The 19,174-nt window shown below is 45.1% G+C and overlaps 1 protein-coding gene across 2 annotated transcripts in view; it reads right to left on the bottom strand.

The window, feature by feature from the left end:
- LOC148016654 (uncharacterized) overlaps window positions 1-18,809 on the bottom strand; it is an 88,709-nt gene extending 69,900 nt beyond the window's left edge. The window contains exons 1-4 of one of the 2 annotated variants that reach the window (XM_087664365.1): window positions 18,671-18,809; window positions 18,117-18,486; window positions 16,181-17,996; window positions 15,368-15,825 (exon numbers count right to left, since the gene is read on the bottom strand). In XM_087664365.1, coding sequence (XP_087520491.1) covers window positions 15,368-15,825; window positions 16,181-17,822 — 2,100 coding nt within the window. In that variant the 5' untranslated portion in view covers window positions 17,823-17,996; window positions 18,117-18,486; window positions 18,671-18,809. Of the gene's footprint in view, window positions 1-15,367; window positions 15,826-16,180; window positions 18,487-18,574; window positions 18,594-18,670 lie in introns of those variants that run through there. The other variant, XM_087664364.1, reaches the window with a different exon arrangement.
- Window positions 18,810-19,174: the final 365 nt, after the last annotated feature.

Consider the following 19,174-nt stretch of genomic DNA (forward strand, 5'->3'; position numbering starts at 1 on the left):
GTACCAAAGCCCATAGCCGACATGAGGTCTGCAATGAAAGACCAGTCCACATAATCAAACGCCTTTTCCAAGTCCAATTGGATCAATACCACTTCCTGACCGAAGTGCCGCGCATAGTCAATAGCCATTTGCACATTTAAGATATTATGCAGAATGTTGCGGCCCTTAATGAAGCCATATTGGAGAGGATGCACAATAGCTGGAAGGTGCTTGTGAAGCCGATTCGCCAGCACTTTGGAGTAGATTTTGTACATGGAGCCCATCAAAGAGATTGGTCTCCAGTGTTGCAACTTTGACGGCAAAGGGACCTTTGGAATTAGTTTGATAAGGCCTTCTTTCCATGAGGAGGGCATGACCCCCGTTTCCCACACCTACTGAAACATGGCCACCAATGGCTTCACCAACTGCGTGGCCGAGGTCTGAAAGAATTCATTCGTGAGACCATCCCAGCCAGGACTTTTATCCTTCGGCAGGTGCAACAAAACGTCCATAACCTCTTCCTCGCAAATATCCGTCTCCAAAGTGGCTTGCATATCAACTAGAACCTGCTGGCGGACCAGATGATAGAAGACCGAGCGAGCATGCGTAACCTGGCTAGAAGGTGAGGAAGAGGAACCAAGAAGTTCCATAAAATAGTTTCTGCACATAGTGACAATGGTCTGCGGATCCGTGACCATGCGACCTTCCGAATCCTGGAGTCTGGTCATATTTTCACGAGCCGGGGATGCATGCAAGGCGCGAAAGAACTTATGAGACTGGCAGGCGCTATCTTGCAATGTGTCCGTCAAGTTGTGCAGCTTGGCCTGTTGATAAGATTTCAACTGAAACACTTGAATAAGATGGGCCAACCGCCTCTCCAGAGACAGCAGAAAATCATCATCAGGGGAATCCAGAAGCAAGGAACGGACCAAAGCCAGTAAGTCTTCTGCTGCATGTCGACGTCGGCGGCAAAGCGAGGCATGATGGATCCCATGCTGGCGAGCAACCCGCTGCACATTAGAGAGCAGCCGTGCAAATGAAGGCAAGCCCTCAGAGGCGAAGTCCAATAAGAACCTCTCAATCAGCTGCTGCATATAGCCCTGGAAAATTGAATGCTTCAAATAAGAGGAGTTGAAACGTAAAGGGAGCCTATCCAGTAGTTGCACAAAAGGTGCAATAGAGTGTGCCCGCATCTCAAGCTGGAGGGGGAAATGGTCCGACAACGCATATTGCCGCAAGACCTTCATTTCCAGCATCTCGGGAAGAAAATCATCCCCCTGCATGATATACATTCTGTCCAGTCGCGACCAGGTAGTTGCATATTGTGCGGAATGAAAAGTAAATCCTGAAAAAGAAGGGTGAAGCCATGACCAAAGATCTTGCTTGAGTACGTGCAAAGCAAAGGAACTCCACACCCGGCTTTCCGGTGTATCCATTACCGAATGCCCTGAAGTGGACTGAGAAGAGTCAACACACATATTGAAATCTCCCATCAAAAACCCCCTTCGGCCGAGTGACATGGAGCCCTGCAAAGTGGACCAAAGATCCCGTCGGGATGCGGGATCATTCGGAGCATAGAGGCCCAATAGCCATAAAATCTCTCCTTCAAATAAGACTTCGATCACCAGAAAGCGGCCCTGCACATCATTTTTAACAAGGACAGGCTGATATTTCTCATGGACAATCATCAGCACGCCCGAATAGTGCGTAGCATGGGTCCCTGCATAAAACAGACGGAATCCATGACAATCCATCACTTTTCCTGCTTCACCATGACTTTTATGCTCAACTGCACACAATACATCCCACTGGTTTTCATGCAAGACGGTCCACATGGCATGTTGCTTATGGCGAGAGCAAATGCCTCGCACATTCCACGTGGCTATCTTCATGTATCCTCAAAGAAGGAAGTCAGGAACGAGGCGCCTGCTGCCTCGATTTCACCTTTTCCGCGAGAGCATCCAGGACACCCTCATCCAGAAAATCAGCCAATACTGCAAAAGAATTCTAGCGACCTGCTTTGGAGGTAGAAGGGAAATCCACTGCCTTGGGAGAGGGGCGGGGATAACGCCGATCCCAGGGTGTAATAACATTTCCTTTGGCATCGAACGCCAGCTTGGCAGGTGGGCCTTTGGGGCCATCGGTATAGGCTCTCCTTGGAGACTGATTACGGGGGGCAGACGGGGCCGAAGGACGCGCAGCCTGCTCTGAAGTGGCCATTTCTTTCCGGCGCGTATACGTGCGCACGGAATCCTGGGGCGCGGTAGGCCCAGGATCCGCCAGGCCTGCATCCAACTTTTTACCTTTTTTGGGACGTGCCTCAATCCAGTCAGCGCGACGGGAATCCACACTCAGGACCTGTTGTTTGCCTTTATCCATGACATGAGGAGACTGAAGGGCTTCCTGGGGCGTGGCATCAAGCAGCATGTCGTCCTTGGGCAGCACAACCTGCGCATCTTCCGAAGACGATTGCTTTTCAGGGCATTCGGCCATGAAATGCCCCAATTTACCACATGAAAAGCAGTGGCCCGCAAAGTTGCCCCATTTTAAGCGAAAATACAAAGGATGCATGCCCGAACAATTGAGGCGAAGCCACGCGGGCCTTTTCCTGGCCGTGTCCCATAGCATGCATAAACGGTTGCGGTTCATCGCCCTGAGGCTTGGGGGAACCAGCACTGTTCCCACAACTGCCATCGCATCCTTCAACATGGGCCAATAGACCGCCGGACAATTTTCCACCTCCACCCACACCGGGCATTCGCGTTGAAGCAGACGCTGGAAGTCGGCCATCGGGCGCCATGGCACAACATGGACCAGGCGGCGATCAAAGAATAGCAGCAACTTGGACAGGAGCTCAGCGCGATGCGTTTCCGATTTCAGCAGGACCTCATAAAAGCCGCGAGGTCCAAGGAAGATCTCCTCAACAGACTCCCCTTGCAATAGATGGTGCAACCACTGGCGAATATGCGAAAGCACTGGGATCCTGCCAGTGAAGAAAAGTATAACTGCACGGTCATAAAACACCGAGAAGGATCGCAAGACTGATTTGGGGTCCACCGTGGCGTCCAGCACATCATCCGTTCCCGCAACAGAAAAAGATTCGGTATTATGCTGGACATAATCGCCGAGCAGAGTATTGGCGAAGTCCAGCAAATGCTCCCAGTCAATTTCCTGCGAGTCCACAGGATCAGAAGCCACTTGCGCATAGGAGCGTTCCGGAGGACTCATTGGCTCATCAGGCGTATGCTTGGAGCATTTGCCGGCAGGCGGCAGTTCAGAACTCGGCGGCAACTCCTCCGTGCATAGCACCATATCTTCCGGCTCCTCTGCATCGGAATCAGGGCCAAGGGCTGCCACTGCTCGGTCAAGAAAATCCATATCCAGGCCAGCCATACTGCTGTCTTCACACTCGTCCTGGCAGAGGGCGAGCTAGGTTAGGTGAGGTCGATCCTGCGCAGGGACGGATTGCTGGTCCCCAGCTTCACGTAGGATCCAGTCAAGCCTGCGCTGCCCTGGGGGAAGGGGCCAGGCCGCGCGCAGGGCAGGACGGCGAAGAAATCACAGGGCAGGGCGGCGCAGCACGCGGGCGTGTCAAAGACGAAAGGCGCGCAGGGGGGCGACGAAGGGGGTGCAGGGGGAAGCGACAGGCGGGAGGTCAGGGCGGCGCGCAGGGCGGCGCCAAGCGCGCAGGTCAGAGGGGGGCGATAGGGCGGGGCACGCAGGCCCAGGCGGACGCCCGACGGACACAGGGGCAGACTGGCACGCAGGGCCCGACGGGCGCAGGGACTCGCAGGGTCAGACGGGCGCAGGCGGACGCGGAGGGCGGAACGGGACAGGTCAGGCGACCTTCTGCAGGGCGACAGAACCAGGCGGCGCCAGCGCGATCGAGCTCTCACGCAGTAAGGAGGGATCAAGAATGTAGAGCGGTACGATTGAATCGTAGCTATCTGCAGCCATTGTTGAGATATCGAGCTCCACTCATGATACGCCAGGGTGACCGTTGTGTATTTATGTCACCGACTTGTCAGTTGCAGATGCGGTTGGTACACCGCCCCTGAATAATAGCTACATGATAGCTATCCTTATCTACTCTAGTTCGTGGCTCAGTTAGTATGCCACCTTAGTTAGTTGAGTTTGGTTTGAGACCCATATCTAGGGTTCTTCTATTTCTTTGTACTTGAGTTCTTTTGGCTTCCACAACTAAGAAGAGGAAAACTGTTTTCAGCCTCCACCCTTGTGTGTATTCCCCCATTGTGCAAGCAAGAAAGCTACAAGTGAGACTCCTTCCTTCTCTCCCACAATCTTGACATGGTATCAGAGCCTTGTTCATGGTAAGGAGCTCAAAAAAGCAAGCCAAGCTCGCGGTGTTCTGGTAAGAGGAGCAGTGTTGCTTTCATTTTCTGTTTTGGAAGCAGATCTCTGCAGGTAGCACAGTCGGAAAGTGCAGGAGTGCATTGTCTCAGGTTGAGACGCCCTTCGCGGTGAAGCAAGAGGGCAGTATATGCTGCGGGAGAGGGCTTTAGGCCTTGGCGACCTTGATTTTTTGATTTGAGGCCATTTCGGGGCCTGTTTTGGAGGCGGAAGTTTTCTGCACGCACTCAGAAAAAGGCCCAGTTTTATGCTGTGCAGCCACTGTTCTACAGGTCGGTGAATAGTTACTGTAAAAATTGCATTGTATGCTTGTGCGCAGAGACATTGGGAGTTACAGAATCATCCCTGTTGCCTGTTGATGCAAAATCGTCACTAGGAAGTGACTGTGTGGTCAAATACCACTTTCGCCAGTTTTACAGATTTTCCCTTGTGAGGGTGAAGCTGTGGTTTTTGCAGTGACAGAATTTTTTGCAGTCTTCTGTAATGGCATCTGATTCTCTTTCACAGATTGTCACTGAAAAGCTTGACAAGAACAACTTCCAAGCATGGAAGTTTAGAATGACGAATTTCCTTATGGGAAAAGGATATTGAGAATTTGTTGCAGGAAATGAAGAAGAACCAGTTCTTCCTGATGTTCCCAATCAACAGTAAACGCAGGCATTTAAAGCATGGCATGAGAGAGCCAGTAAAGTTATGTATTGGCTGCCTATCAGCATTTCAGACTCTATGATTGTGCATATTCAGGATGCAAGTACGCCAAAGGAGGCATGGGATACTTTGTCAAAAATGTATAGCACAAATACGCAAGCCAGGAAAATGCAGCTCAAGCAAGAGTTGCACAATGTGCAAAGAGAAAATATGAGCATCAACGACTACCACATGAAGGTGAAGAAGATTGCAGATACACTTGCTTCCATTGGGTCACCAGTGGAAGATGATTTAGTTTCTGTGACCTTGAATGGTCTAGGAAAGGATTATGCACAGTTTCGGACATCCATTTCAGTTCGTGAAAGATTTCCTGATTTTGAGGAGTTGATTGCTCTTCTAATTTCTGAGGAACAGAGAAATGGTGGTGCATCTTCTTCAGGAGGAACTTCAAAAGAAACTGTCTTCTACTCAAATGCTGGAAGAGGTAGAGGCAGAGGTAGAGGAGGCCGATTTGGAGGCCGTGGTAGAAATCAGAATATGCAGCAAACTCAAGAAAACCAGTCCTATGGAGGAGGACGTGGTAACTCTAGAGGCAGGGGGAGCCAAAGAGGTCGTGGTGGATGGCAAAGAGGTCAAAATGCAAACAGTAATGTTGAATGCTACTATTGTGGTAAAATGGGTCATATGGCTAAAGACTGCTATAAAAAGAAGAATGACATCATGAATGGAAAACTGCAACAAGGGAATTATGCATCTTCTAGCAGACAGGGTGATGACAAAAATGAGCATTTGTTCATGGTGCAGCACATGAACAATTCTGTGACAGGTGCAGAAGAAAGCAATGATGTATGGTATGTTGACTCAGGTGCATCAAACCACATGACAGGTCATGCAGAATGGATGGAGGATGCAAGGAAAATGGAAAAACCAGGATTTGTGGAGACTGGTGATGATACTGCACATCCTATTGTGCAGATTGGAAAAATTCCCTTGTATATGCAGGATGGGAAAAAGAAATACCTGTCCGATGTATTTCATCCCGAATATCACCAAGAATCTGGTTTCTGTCGGTCAAATGGTTGAGCAGGGCTTGCAGGTCAGATTTAATCCTCATGGATGCTTTGTTGAGGATATGAAAAATAAAGGTCGCTTGATAGCAAAAGGAAAGAAGAAGGGCAGAATGTTTACGTTGGATGCAGACATGTCTGAATTGAGTGCAGCAATGTTTGCACATGGGACCGGTGTAGTTGCAGATATTGATATCTGGCATAAACGCATTGGTCATGTTAATGTACAGCGACTTAAATCAATGCAGGCCCAAAATATTGTTGCAGGATTGCCAAAATTCAAGGTTGCAGAAATGCATAAGGTATGTGAAGCCTGTCAGTTTGGAAAACAGGCAAGGAAACCATTTCCTAGACATGTTCAAGAGAGTGAGAAGCCATTGGAATTAATCCACTCTGATGTCTGGACTACTAAAGCTGCATCTCTTGGAGGCTGTCATTATTTTGTCACTTTTATTGATGACTATAGCAGAAAAGTTTGGGTGTATTTTATAAAAAAGAAAAGTGAAGTTTTTGGGCATTTCAAAACCCTTAAAGCTATGGCTGAAAAAGAAACAGGTCTGCAAATAAAATGCCTAAGGTCAGATGGAGGAGGAGAGTACCTCTCAAATGAGTTTGCAAAGTTCTTGCAGGAGCATGGCATAAAGCAGCAATATTCATGCAGTTATACCCCACAACAAAATGGAATTGCAGAAAGGAAAAACAGGCATATTGGAGAGGTATCTCGTGCCATGCTCAATGAAAAAGACTTGCCAGATTTTTATTGGGCTAAAGCAGTTGCTACAGCAGTCTACATAATGAACAGGACTCCCACTGCAGCAATACATGGAATGACTCCAGAGGAGAGGTATACTGGTAGGAAACCAGATATTTCTCATTTGAAAATTTTTTGTTGCATTGTCTATGTACATGTGCCAGATGAGCTGAGATCCAAGTTGGATCCAAAAGCTGAGAAGTCCATCTTTATTGGTTACTCTCTGCAGCAAAAAGGGTATAGATGCTATAACCCTTCTACTCGTAAGTTTACAGTGAGCAGAGATGTTGTTTTTGATGAGATGAGTAGCTGGTATAAACCAGTAAATGTGATTGATGATGTAGATGCACAAAATGGTAATGCTGCACAGAATTCACAGCAGCAGTCACAAAATATTAGTGGACCTGGAGCGTCCTCTAGCAGTGGTTCACATTCTTCGTCATGGACAGGCAGATTGAGATCAGGAGAATCTTCTCAAAGCAATGCAAATAGTGGTATGCAGGTATCACGAAAAGGAAAAGAGAAGGTTGATCAGCCCATGTTTGATGTGAATGCAGGTCACTCTTATGTGGATGGTGAATCCAGTGGCTCAGAACAGAGCATTGATGATGAGTTGGGTATTCCTTCTATTGTTACACCTGGAGTAAGGAAGACCAGGGATGTTTTGAGAGCATCTGGGAGTGAACCTACTTTGCGCAGGTCTACGAGAGCTAGGTATCCTGTGGATAGGTTGAAATATGATGGATTTACAGCCATTCACTATGCATATATGGTCAAAGTGATACAGGAACCAGAACCCACATCTTTTGAGCAAGCCATAGGAAAAGAAAAATGGGAGAAAGCCATGGATGAAGAAATGGATGCCTTGGAAGAAAATGCTACATGGGAGTTAGTACCTTTGCCTAAAGGTAAGAATGCAATTGGCTGTAAGTGGGTTTATAAGGTGAAGCACAATGCAGATGGTTCTGTGAACAGATACAAGGCAAGATTAGTAGTCAAGGGGTATGCACAAACATATGGCATTGACTATGAAGAAACATTCAGTCCAGTTGCAAGGATGGCAACTGTAAGAGCAATCATTGCTATGGCTGCATCAAAGGGATGGTCTTTACATCAGATGGATGTAAAGAATGCCTTCTTGCATGGTGATTTGCAAGAAGAGGTCTATATGGAGCAGCCACCAGGTTATGTGCATGCTGTTCATCCTGAGTTTGTTTACAGGTTGAAGAAAGCCTTGTATGGCTTGAAGCAAGCACCTAGAGCATGGTCTGATAAGATAGGACAGTACCTTGTCACTATTGGCTTTCAGATTTCCAAGGCAGATTTCTCACTTTATGTGAGAAAAACAGAGAAAGGTATTATGCTACTTGTCATTTATGTTGATGATTTGATTATGACAGGTGACAGTGATGAAGATATCCTTCATGTGAAAATGCTATTGAAGCAGAAGTTTGAGATGAAGGATTTGGGAGAGCTGCGTTATTTCTTGGGCATTGAGGTGATTAGATCACCAAGTGGGATACAGCTCTTGCAAAGGCAGTATGGATTGAACATGCTGTCCAAATATGGGATGACAGGCTGTAAGCCTATTTCAGTTCCTTTGGAGCAGAATGTGAAGCTGAGCACAGATGTAGGTGAGCTTCTAGAAGACCCTACTATGTACAGACGCATAGTAGGAAGTTTGATTTATATGACTATTACCAGGCCAGATTTGAGCTATGCTGTTGGATTGGTAAGTCAGTTTATGCAGGCTCCAAGGAAACCACATTTGGATGCAGCTAGACGCATACTCAGGTATGTGAAGTCCACATTGCAGTATGGACTATTTTATAAGACTGGGGTTCAGATACAGTTGCATGGATACACTGATGCTGATTGGGCTGGTAGTATTTCTGATAGACGATCTACTAGTGGATATGTGTTCTCTTTTGGGAGTGCTGCAGTCACTTGGAGCAGCAAGAAACATCCTACAGTTGCCTTGTCGAGCACAGAGGCTGAGTACAGGGGTGCAGCAATGGCTGCATGTGAGGTAGCTTGGTTGCATAAGCTACTTTATGATATGCATCAGTCTATAGATGGGCCAGTTGTCATTTATTGTGACAACATGAGTAGTATACACTTGGCAAAGAACCCAGTCTATCATGCTAGAACAAAGCACATTGAGGTGCATTATCACTATGTGCGAGAGAGGGTTTTACTAGGTCTTATTGATCTAGTTTATGTCAGCACAGAGGATCAGGTAGCTGACATATTCACGAAGGCATTGGGCGCAGAGAAGCTGCGCAAGTTCAGAGACCTGCTTGGTGTGCAGAAATTGGGATTGAGCTCGAGGGGGAGTGTTGAGATATCGAGCTCCACTCATGATACGCCAGGGTGACCGTTGTGTATTTATGTCACCGACTTGTCAGTTGCAGATGCGGTTGGTACACCGCCCCTGAATAATAGCTACATGATAGCTATCCTTATCTACTCTAGTTCGTGGCTCAGTTAGTATGCCACCTTAGTTGGTTGAGTTTGGTTTGAGACCCATATCTAGGGTTCTTCTATTTCTTTGTACTTGAGTTCTTTTGGCTTCCACAACTAAGAAGAGGAAAACTGTTTTCAGCCTCCACCCTTGTGTGTATTCCCCCATTGTGTAAGCAAGAAAGCTACAAGTGAGACTCCTTCCTTCTCTCCCACAATCTTGACAGCCATTAAGCCCTCTCTCTCTCTCTCTCTCTCTCTCTCTCTCTCTTCTCTCTCTCTCTCTCTCTCTTCATGAAGAAGCTTAAATTAAATGAAAGTCTTTGCATCACACCTCGCCAACCATAAAAAACCCATGAAAATCCATGCAATGACAAGTCAAGCCAAAAGGCTACCAAAAACATAGCAAACCAATATCACATAGGTAGAACAATAGAAGTAGAGCGAATAATATATCTAGCCAAGGTGCAGCCACATCAGGGAGGACCAAGTCCACCGAAACCATAGAAGGATCTACCATAATAAAAATCCTCAAGCATGGGCCACACGGCTACAAATATCCAATATCGAATTAAAAAAGAAGGCATTGTAGGTGTGCCAAATGTGCCTTAGAGCTGTTCATTTGAGAAAATGGAAGAGGCTGAGATTATTTGAATGCATAGTGAACAAAGAAGGCATCTTGCCCAGGACCTAAGAACAACAAGCATCTATTGGCAAGCCACAGAGGTCCACACGTAACTAACAAAGCTTCCTCATCATCATTCTATCCAATAGCCCAACCAATCCATATGGGACTCATGTCATTGGTAATAATGACACGTCTTCCACCTACATAATCAATCTTTCTCAATGTAGGTGCTGTCCGCAACAACCTTTTTAGCTTTTTCATTGCTTTTGTTGTCTCATTACAAGGCAGGAGATGAAGAGATGAATCGGTGTCTCATCACATGTACTACAAAAGATACATCGACCCTATGAGATCTTGTGAGCACAAAGAACATCCCCACTGGGAAAACCTCCAATAAGCAATTTCCATATCAAAACTTTGCCCTGAAGGAATCTTGGACTTCCACAATTGGAGACATTCATTCCACGACCAACAAGTCCCACCACCCATCTCCAAATCTCTGACAAAAGAAACCAAATCTTCCTTGCCACCAAATAAGAGACAAACCTCTCGCAAAAAGTCTACACTTTTGTAGTGTAGAAGAAGCAAGAGCCATTAAAATGGAGCTTTATTGACTATCCTTCCATTGTGGTTGATTTCCACCATATCTTGCTTTTACGAAGGCCCCAAATGGAATTGCCCTTGGCTGTCAACCAATGATGATTCTTAATAAGAAAATGATAAATTTGATTAATTGAGGCACACTCCAACACAATTGCCCCATAAGTCTCTACACTTGTAGTGTAGAAGAAGCAAGAGCCATTAAAATGGAGCTTTATTGACCATCCTTCTATTGTGGTTGATTTCCACCATATCTTGCTTTTACGAAGGCCCCAAATGGAATTGCCCTTGGCTGTCAACCAATGATGATTCTTAATAAGCAAATGATAAATTTGATTAATTGAGGCACACTCCAACACAACTGCCCCATAAGTCTCCAATCTTGGCCAAGATTATCTAGAGAGAGTCCCAAGAAAGGGCTGCCAATCACACAAAGATAAACAGAGCATTCCCATAAGTCATGGTATCCTCAAGGGACATGAAAATTTGATCTAAGCAACCGAATCAAGTGGCTACACTAGTGTTAAACTACCTATTTTATTAACTCAATGACACGAGTTCAAATCTCCATTTTTCTACATCTATACTAAATACCCATGAGAAATATAAGAGTTGAACCCAAGACCTTTTGGTCACCATGCCTTGAACTTAAATAACCAAGCTACACCTATTTGCTCTCTCTCTCTCTCTCTCTCTCTCTCTCTCTGATAATTGAATTAAGTAGTAAATATTTACATCAGACCATCAGGTCAGCAAAGAAAAAACAGACAAAAGTCTACCAAGTCTCTAACACAGAAAAATCACATAGAAAGGACAACTGGTGTGGAGAGAACAATATCCAACCAAGGAGCAGCAATGTCAAGAAAAACCAGATCAGCTCACACAATAGAGGAGATCTGCCATAACACTAAATCACGAACACAAGCCACATGACCATGGATGCCCGATACTGAAACAAAAATAAAGGCATTTTGAGTATGCCAAATATGCCATAAGGCTGTTGATCTAAGGAAATGGAAGAGGCAGGAATAATCTGAATGCAAAGAAGACATAGAGGACATCTTTCCCATAATCCACGAATGAGCTAATATTGGGTGCTGAGTCACCAAGGACCACACACGGGAAACAATACTCCAAATCTATCGAGCAACAGGGCAAGAGACAAAGAGATGAAGCAATGTCTCGTCACATGTAGTGCAGAATACACAACAACCAGCAGAGATCTTCTGGGCACACAGCACATCCCCATTTGAAAGACCCCCAATAAGCAACCTCCACATGAACACTTTATCTTGATACAAGACCTTAGACTTCCAAAGCTGGATGAATCTTTCCTGCCACTTCTTTTGCTATCCCGAATACGCCATAATTTATTAACCTTTCCAATGACCCATCTCTTGGCCTCCACCATCTGATGATATATCTGATTAGCTCACCTTTTCTCGAAATCATCAGGAAGCACAAACATCCAATCACGTCATGGAGACAATGGTTGTAATGCAGGCAAAGGAGAGAACCTTAGAAGCATGTCCTGTTTGGACGACCAAATGCCGTGATATCCTCGAGGCACCCGAAAGTGCTGACGCATACGTCGGAAAGAATAAAGATGGAGCTGCCCAAGAATGACACCATCAAGGACTATCTGCAACCCCAAATGAGCCATCCGATTAAACTTGTCTCGCTGCAAATCTTTATCATGCCAATCCAATAGCCTGGAGGTAGCCAATACTTCTCCTTGCAGCAAATTCTTCTCCTTACGAAAATCATGAGGGCGCCAAACTACAAAACGTAACATCTCCCATCAAGATGCAATCAAATGAGAAAAGAGAAAAGACTGGGAGACCTTAAAAGGCCTCGTGGAATTAAGCACATGCCATCAAGAAGCATGAATAACCGTGCTACCAAGAGAGATGCCAGTCCTTTCTATGAAAATTTTTGCAATATCTAACCAGGGATGACTCTATACACATAGTGCTTGCAAAAGAGCTAGCCTCAAAGCAACCATATGCAAATTAACATCCAATAAAGCTACACCCCCCATCCTTTTAAGAGTAGTCGCATGCTGCCACCACGAAATCCACGCCTATCCCAAATGATTCCCTTTCTTTTTCCACAACATGAATCGGATAGGTTAAACCAGTTCCAAAAGAGACTTCTTAGTCCAAGGAAGCAATGACAGAAAAAACGAAATCGTACTGATCATGATGCATTGAGCAACTTTAAGTCTCACATGAAGAGGCCAACATCATGAATACAAAATGACATCCATTCCAACAAGGTACGAGGAGCTACATCCACACCAATAGGACAACCCAAGTATCTAGTTATATTTCTCTTTGAAATCACAATTCCATGCCAGCCCAAGGCCTGCAAATCATTCTCCGTACAAGAGATCAATGTAGATTTCTAAGTATTAATATGAAGTCTCGATGCCATAGCAAAAAGATCCCATGCAACCATTGCCCGATTAACATTAGTGCGATCAACATTAAGGAACATAAAGGAATCGTCTGCCAAAGATTGACCCACAAGTTGCGCACCACTAGAAAGAGACAAACCAACAATCTCGCCTTGATCGGCCAACTTATCCAACAATGAGAGCATTGGGTGAGTGACTAAAGCAAACAACAAAGGGTTGAGAGGGCAACCTTGCCAAAGAGACTAAAATAAGGCAATTTCATTTGTAATCCCTCCATTAAGTGCAATATGGGCCATAGCACCTTGACTAATGGTATCAACAAGAGAAATCGTGTGAGGACCAAATCCCATGGTGGACATTACCTGCAGCAAAAAAGACCAGCTAACATGATCATATGTCTTCTCAATATCAAAGTTAAAGCATAACAACCTGCTGGCCTAAAGCTTTGGCATAATCAATTTCCAGCTCAACATTCAAAATGTTGTGCTTATATTCCGATCCTTGATGAAACTGTATTGACGTGGATGAACCAAGTGTGGAAATACTTTTCTACAATCTATTGGCAATGATTTTAGAGAAGATTTTATATAAAGAGCCCATAACAGAAATGGGTCTCCATTGTTTAAAAAAGGTTGAAGAGGGAACCTTAGGCAATAACCGAATGACAGCAATCTTCTAGTCTGAAGGCATCATACCAAAATTCCACACTTGTTGGCACAAGTGAGTTAACGAGTCCTTAAGTTGCTCAACATGAAATGAAAACAGCTCATTAGGAAGCCCATCCCAGCCAGGGCTTTTCCTTCAAGGCAAATGGGACATCACTTCTTCCACTTCATCCTGTGAAATATCAGCCTCCATCAAATCAACTCATTTTGACTTAACCTGGTTAGTAACCAAATCGCAAATATATCGGCGAGCAGAGTGAATAGTATCAAAAAGAATCTCCTATGGACCCAAGAATGATTTATAAAAGTCAACACACATCTGAATGATGGAAGCAAGATCAGTCACCATAACACCTTGCTCATCCATCAAATGTACAATATTTTCCCGAGTGTATTTTTGGTGTAGACAAGCAAAGAATTGATGAGATTGATAGTTATTATCATGTAAAGCTTCGGCTCTGGCCAGCAATTTGTATTTAGCACATTCCTCTTCTTGAAGAGATTGAACCCTGCATTTTAACCATTCAATGCATGTGAGCAAGTCATCAGTGGAATCTCCTAACTGACATAGAGACAACGAGTGGGCCAACAAAGATTGCGCATGCTACAATTCAGCTCCTAAAGAGGAAGCATGCTAAATACCATACTGTCGTGATAACGCTTGTGCATTATCCCTAAAAAACTGTCAGGAGTGGTGCAGCAATGGAAGCATAAACATGTGCTGAAATAAACTGTTGAACACAAGACAAAAGAGAAGGGGAAAGAAAGAACACTAAAGAACACAATACAGATGAGAACTTAGATGTATGCTCGGGAAATGGAATCCATATATCAAACACGGGACTGTCACATACAACAGTGAGTCATTGGCTGCGTGGGCACTGGCACCGGCTCCTCTCTCCACGGGACCTCCAAGTGGTGAATTGATTGACTAAGGAGGAGCCCAGAATATATGGGCATGAATAATGCCACAAAATATGTCAGGTCAGTTAGCATTGATGCTGGCCAACTGGCAGCAATAAATGCTATAAAGCATAAAATGCTACAGAATAAAAATGCCTAAAATATCTACATAATGTGCCCAACCCACAATACATGCTTATACTCACACATGCGCTGACATGCTCTGCTAACAAAAACAGCCCATGCATCCATCCCTTCTCTCTCTCTCTCTCTCTCTCTCTCTCTCTCTCTCTCTAAATAAATAATAATCATATGTACAAAAGGCCATCTGGCCAGCACGCTAAAGCCATACTCACTCTCTCTCTCTCTCTCTCTCTCTCTCTCTCTCTCCATAATGAGTGATTATATTATATCAAACTGAAAAAGTACAAAAGTCACATGAGTAAAGAGCACAAAGAGGTACAAACGTAAGAGCAGGGTCTCTCTCTCTCTCTCTCTCTCTCTCTCTCTCTCTCTCTCACACACACACACACACACACACACAGAGTGCATGTGAGGGAGAACAACAGAAAATCTGTACGTCCAGAGCCTAAGCAACATATAAAGGTGCCCTAATGGAACCCTACACTTGCCCAAGTCTTCAGCAAAGTGCTGGATTGCAACCAATCATGTAAAAGTACTGGAAAGTGGATCCCAAGCAGGCACAGATATTTTCTGCAAGAGCTTTAATTTAGAGACAGAACTTCACATAACTTCAGACTGCTGGTATTGCTAGATGCATATAGAGCTGTAATTGTTACTCGCTGGAATCACTTGAATATTAAATCATCTTACACGTTAGATAAAACCAAATCACAAAAAGTTAAGAAATACCTCACAAGAGCCTGGAGCACTTTCTTTACCATCCAAAGACGTCAAGTTAAGTTCCATAAGTTCAAGCTCAGCTTCAAGAGCTGCTTCAAGCTCAGCCATTTGTCTTCTTTCTGGGACAGATCCTGTCATAGGAACTAGAGATGACTGACTCTCGGGTCCCATGCACGAATCATCTACACCCACTGATGCAGCTTGACTAAGCTCACATCTTTCTATGCCTGTATGTCTCTGGCTCTCTGGTTTCTCCGTACCTTGACTTAAAGATCCAGGTAAGCAATCGGAAAGGCAGCACCTTTCAAGTTGAGTTCGCTGCTTAATGCTCTCAAGTAAAAATTCTGTCCTTTCCAAGAGCTTGCCTAGCCTCTCAGTTTCTTTTTTGTTTGCAGCAAGTACGCAAGAGACTCCAAGTCCAACCCCCATGTTAAAAGCACTTTCCACCCGGAGTTGTCTCACAAATCCTGCACCCACACATAATAACGAAAAGAGTTGCACCACTGAAAAGGATAATATTAGCTGTTATGATCTAAAATAAGCAAGGCATTCAGACTTTGTGAAGCTTTTTTGCTATCTGAGCCTTGCACCTTTTGTGGGCGCAACATGCAACACTGATGATACCTCTTTAAGATTTTATTCCTTGTGATTCCATAACTTCAGATGTGTTCCTCTTTCCTAGCTAGCTCAGGGAAAAACTCAGAAGATTCCAGTGCACAACTCAGATTATTCAAAGAGGAGCTGCCTATTTATTTCATTTATACAAACATTGAAGTTTCGAGAATACATCAACAGTTGGTCATACATTTCGAGAACAGTTACCCGTTGTTCCTCTCCCTTGTGGACTGCTTTCGCACAGGAGAGATGGTCTGGGCCTCTTGTTCCTTCGATACTTAGACGGTCTTGGAAGCTCATGAGACGTTAATTTGAAAGCTTCTATCGTCTCCTTCAAAAACACGGCAGCTTCGTCTTGCGTTGTATCCATTCCTGTCCTCCGAGGTCCATACCTTTGCCCGTTTTCCAAGTTGACTTCTCCCGATCTTTGGGACTGGTCAGTGCTGCCTGGATAAGCTGGTGATGCATGCGGACAGTTTACAGGCCCTGTTTCCATCAATCCACATGAATCAAAAGCCCTTTCTTTACCGCCGGTGCACTCTGAAGCTGCTAAGCAATCCTCATCTAGCGTTTGCCTTTCAGTAGGCTTATTTTGATCCAGACTTTGTACTGCGCAATCTGTTTTACTGGCAGAATCCATGGAACCAAATGTGAAAGCACTTAGGCAAACGTCTCCCTCTTCTTCCCCCCCTATTTCACATTCGCTGTCAACATTGTGATTAAGATCGCAATTCTGTCTTCTCTGTAAATTGCTTTGCGCTTGTATAAGAGGTGCCACAGATCCTGTTCTTGAATTGTTAGCATATGTACTACATTCTAGTTTATCCAGTGGCTGCCTACACATTATCATATCATACTGAGGACTTGTAACTGATGACGTTGGTCTAACATGTGCACCATCAGCCTGCAGCAGAAATGCTTTCCTTTTGAAAGGACTAGTTCCAGTCTCAGGGATGGCTGGTCTCACTGAGTCTGCATCGCTTACGCAGCTAATAGTCTCTGAAAACACTGCATTATGTTTCTTGCAGGTTACCTTTCGAGGGAAAGAGTGAGAAGAGGAGGACTTGCATTGGTTCTCTTCCTCTGGAACGCTGTAGTCTTTAGCCTGCTTTGTTGTTGCCTGCAGCACAGTAGCTGCAGCAAGGTCACTATCATAAGGGCTACAGCCGTTCTTCAATTTATCCTTGGTAAAGTAGAAGAAATATTGCCGCAGGTTTCCGGCTGAACCAGCTAATGCTGCAGAAGCTTGCATAAAATGAGCACCTCGACCGGTACTGGTATTCTGCATGTTAGTAGTGGAGGCCTGCACATCTGAATGTGCCGTAACTTTTCTGTTCGTGGAGGTGATACCCCACTTTTGAGCTTCGGATGTGTGCTTTCTCGATGCGGATCTGTAATTTTGAGCAGCAACGTCTGGCTGGCCTGGTTGGCTTGGCGGGCCTTTCCGCATCCTGCTAATGGTGACTAGGTGGCCCTCCAGGACATCGACCTTTCCCGCCAAGCCACAACACGGACCTGCAATGCCGGTATTGATCTTCTTACAGCCACGGCGGATCAGCTTGGGATTGCATGACTCTTGATCTTCTAGACGCGATGACGACGCCGCCAGGCGAATGGATGATGATCTTCTGCTTCTGCTAATAAAACTGCTAGCTGGTGCAGAAGTTGTGCTGTTATCGTAGCTCTTACTTGTTCGCTGCTTGCTGGCAGGTGCTGTACCCAAGCCAAGGAGCTGATCACAAGTGACAGCTGCAATGTTATTATCGTCAGGGTTATCACCATCTCCAGCAGAGGACGTCTGATCGTACACCAAAGGTGGTGGACATATTAGGATTCTATTTGACTTCATGGTGCCGCGCGAAGATGTTGGCAGATAATGATCTGAACCTGCTTCTGAAATAAGAATTCACATTCTTCGATCAAGTGTGGCTTGCCAGCAATCACGCAAGGCTCTCTCTAATATCTATTTCGGCCAGAGGGTCAATGGTGGGATAACATTTATTGCGATGCGCCGCTTATACAGCTGGCATCATCCCCCGCATAAAGGCCATTAGTGCGTGTACTAAATTAGATTGGTCGACAGCTAGAACCGAAAGAGAAGACAGAAGTCAATCAGGAATGAAATGACAGGAAAATTTTGCACCTTGATAAGCAAACGATGAAGGTGGCAGAGGTCTACCATCTCTATGGCATTGCTGTATTGCAAGTTTATGTGGACATGTACTGTGATGGAGAAGATAGGGCAGCAGAAGGATAGAGAAAGGTGGACCGTAGAAGCACGAGAGGAGCTGCTGCCCTCTTAGTAGCCTCGTCATCCAAGAGAGAGAGAGAGCAATATGGAAACGACAGCAGTATAACTAGTGTAGGCCTAGGTGCTATGTCGATTCTGATCACACACAGGAATCCGATTGTTGTGATAAAGAAGAAGGCTAATACGAAGTTTCTGCAGCTTGATAATCGATTCTTCTCGAATCTCAGCTCGATGATATTGTGTGTCAGGAGAAAAGCTGGAGCTGCAGACAAAATTCATCGATCGGCCAATAGAGAATAAATAATAAGCCTAGAGGCAGAATCAAACGTTGGAAGAAAGAAGAAGGAGACCTCAAAAGTCCAAATTGCTTCCGGAAACCGGATGATGACATGATATATGTACCGTGCTTTCATCGTCAATCAATATTTGAGTATAGAAGCACGCACCAGTCAACTGCGGCTGCAGTTCGTTCGACGTTGCGTGTGAATGACCGGTTCTTTCTGCCATTAAACTTTAAAATCCCCGTGACTCGGACTCACTCGGTTCGGACCGAATGATTAGCGGCCTCTAAAGAAGACGAGGAGAAGGCGCTCGCAATGGCCAGATGCTGTAAATATTACAGCTCAACTTTCTAATACATCTCTCGTATTTGAAAATTCAGAACTTTTACGGTTTGTCTTTGATTTCGAGAAACGAGGTTCAGGATTCAGGAATCTCTCTCTCTCTCTCTCTCTCTCTCTCTCTCTCTCAAGGCCCATAGGGATAGGAATCGTTGTTACTTTACAAGGCCCATAGGGATACGAATCTCGTAACAACATAATGTCTTTGGATGCTCATTGCTTTCGATAAGAACCAGCGGGGTGATGACAACAGCAAAGAAAAGCAAAAAGAATAGAAAGAATTGTTGTGTCTGACATGTGGGGGGCCTTTAAAATACACACCGGGAAATT

Source organism: Lygodium microphyllum, chromosome 23 (assembly GCF_053477565.2).
Source record: "Lygodium microphyllum isolate KBCC chromosome 23, Lygodium_microphyllum_v1.1.10, whole genome shotgun sequence".
In the NCBI taxonomy this organism is placed as follows: Eukaryota; Viridiplantae; Streptophyta; class Polypodiopsida; order Schizaeales; family Lygodiaceae; genus Lygodium; species Lygodium microphyllum.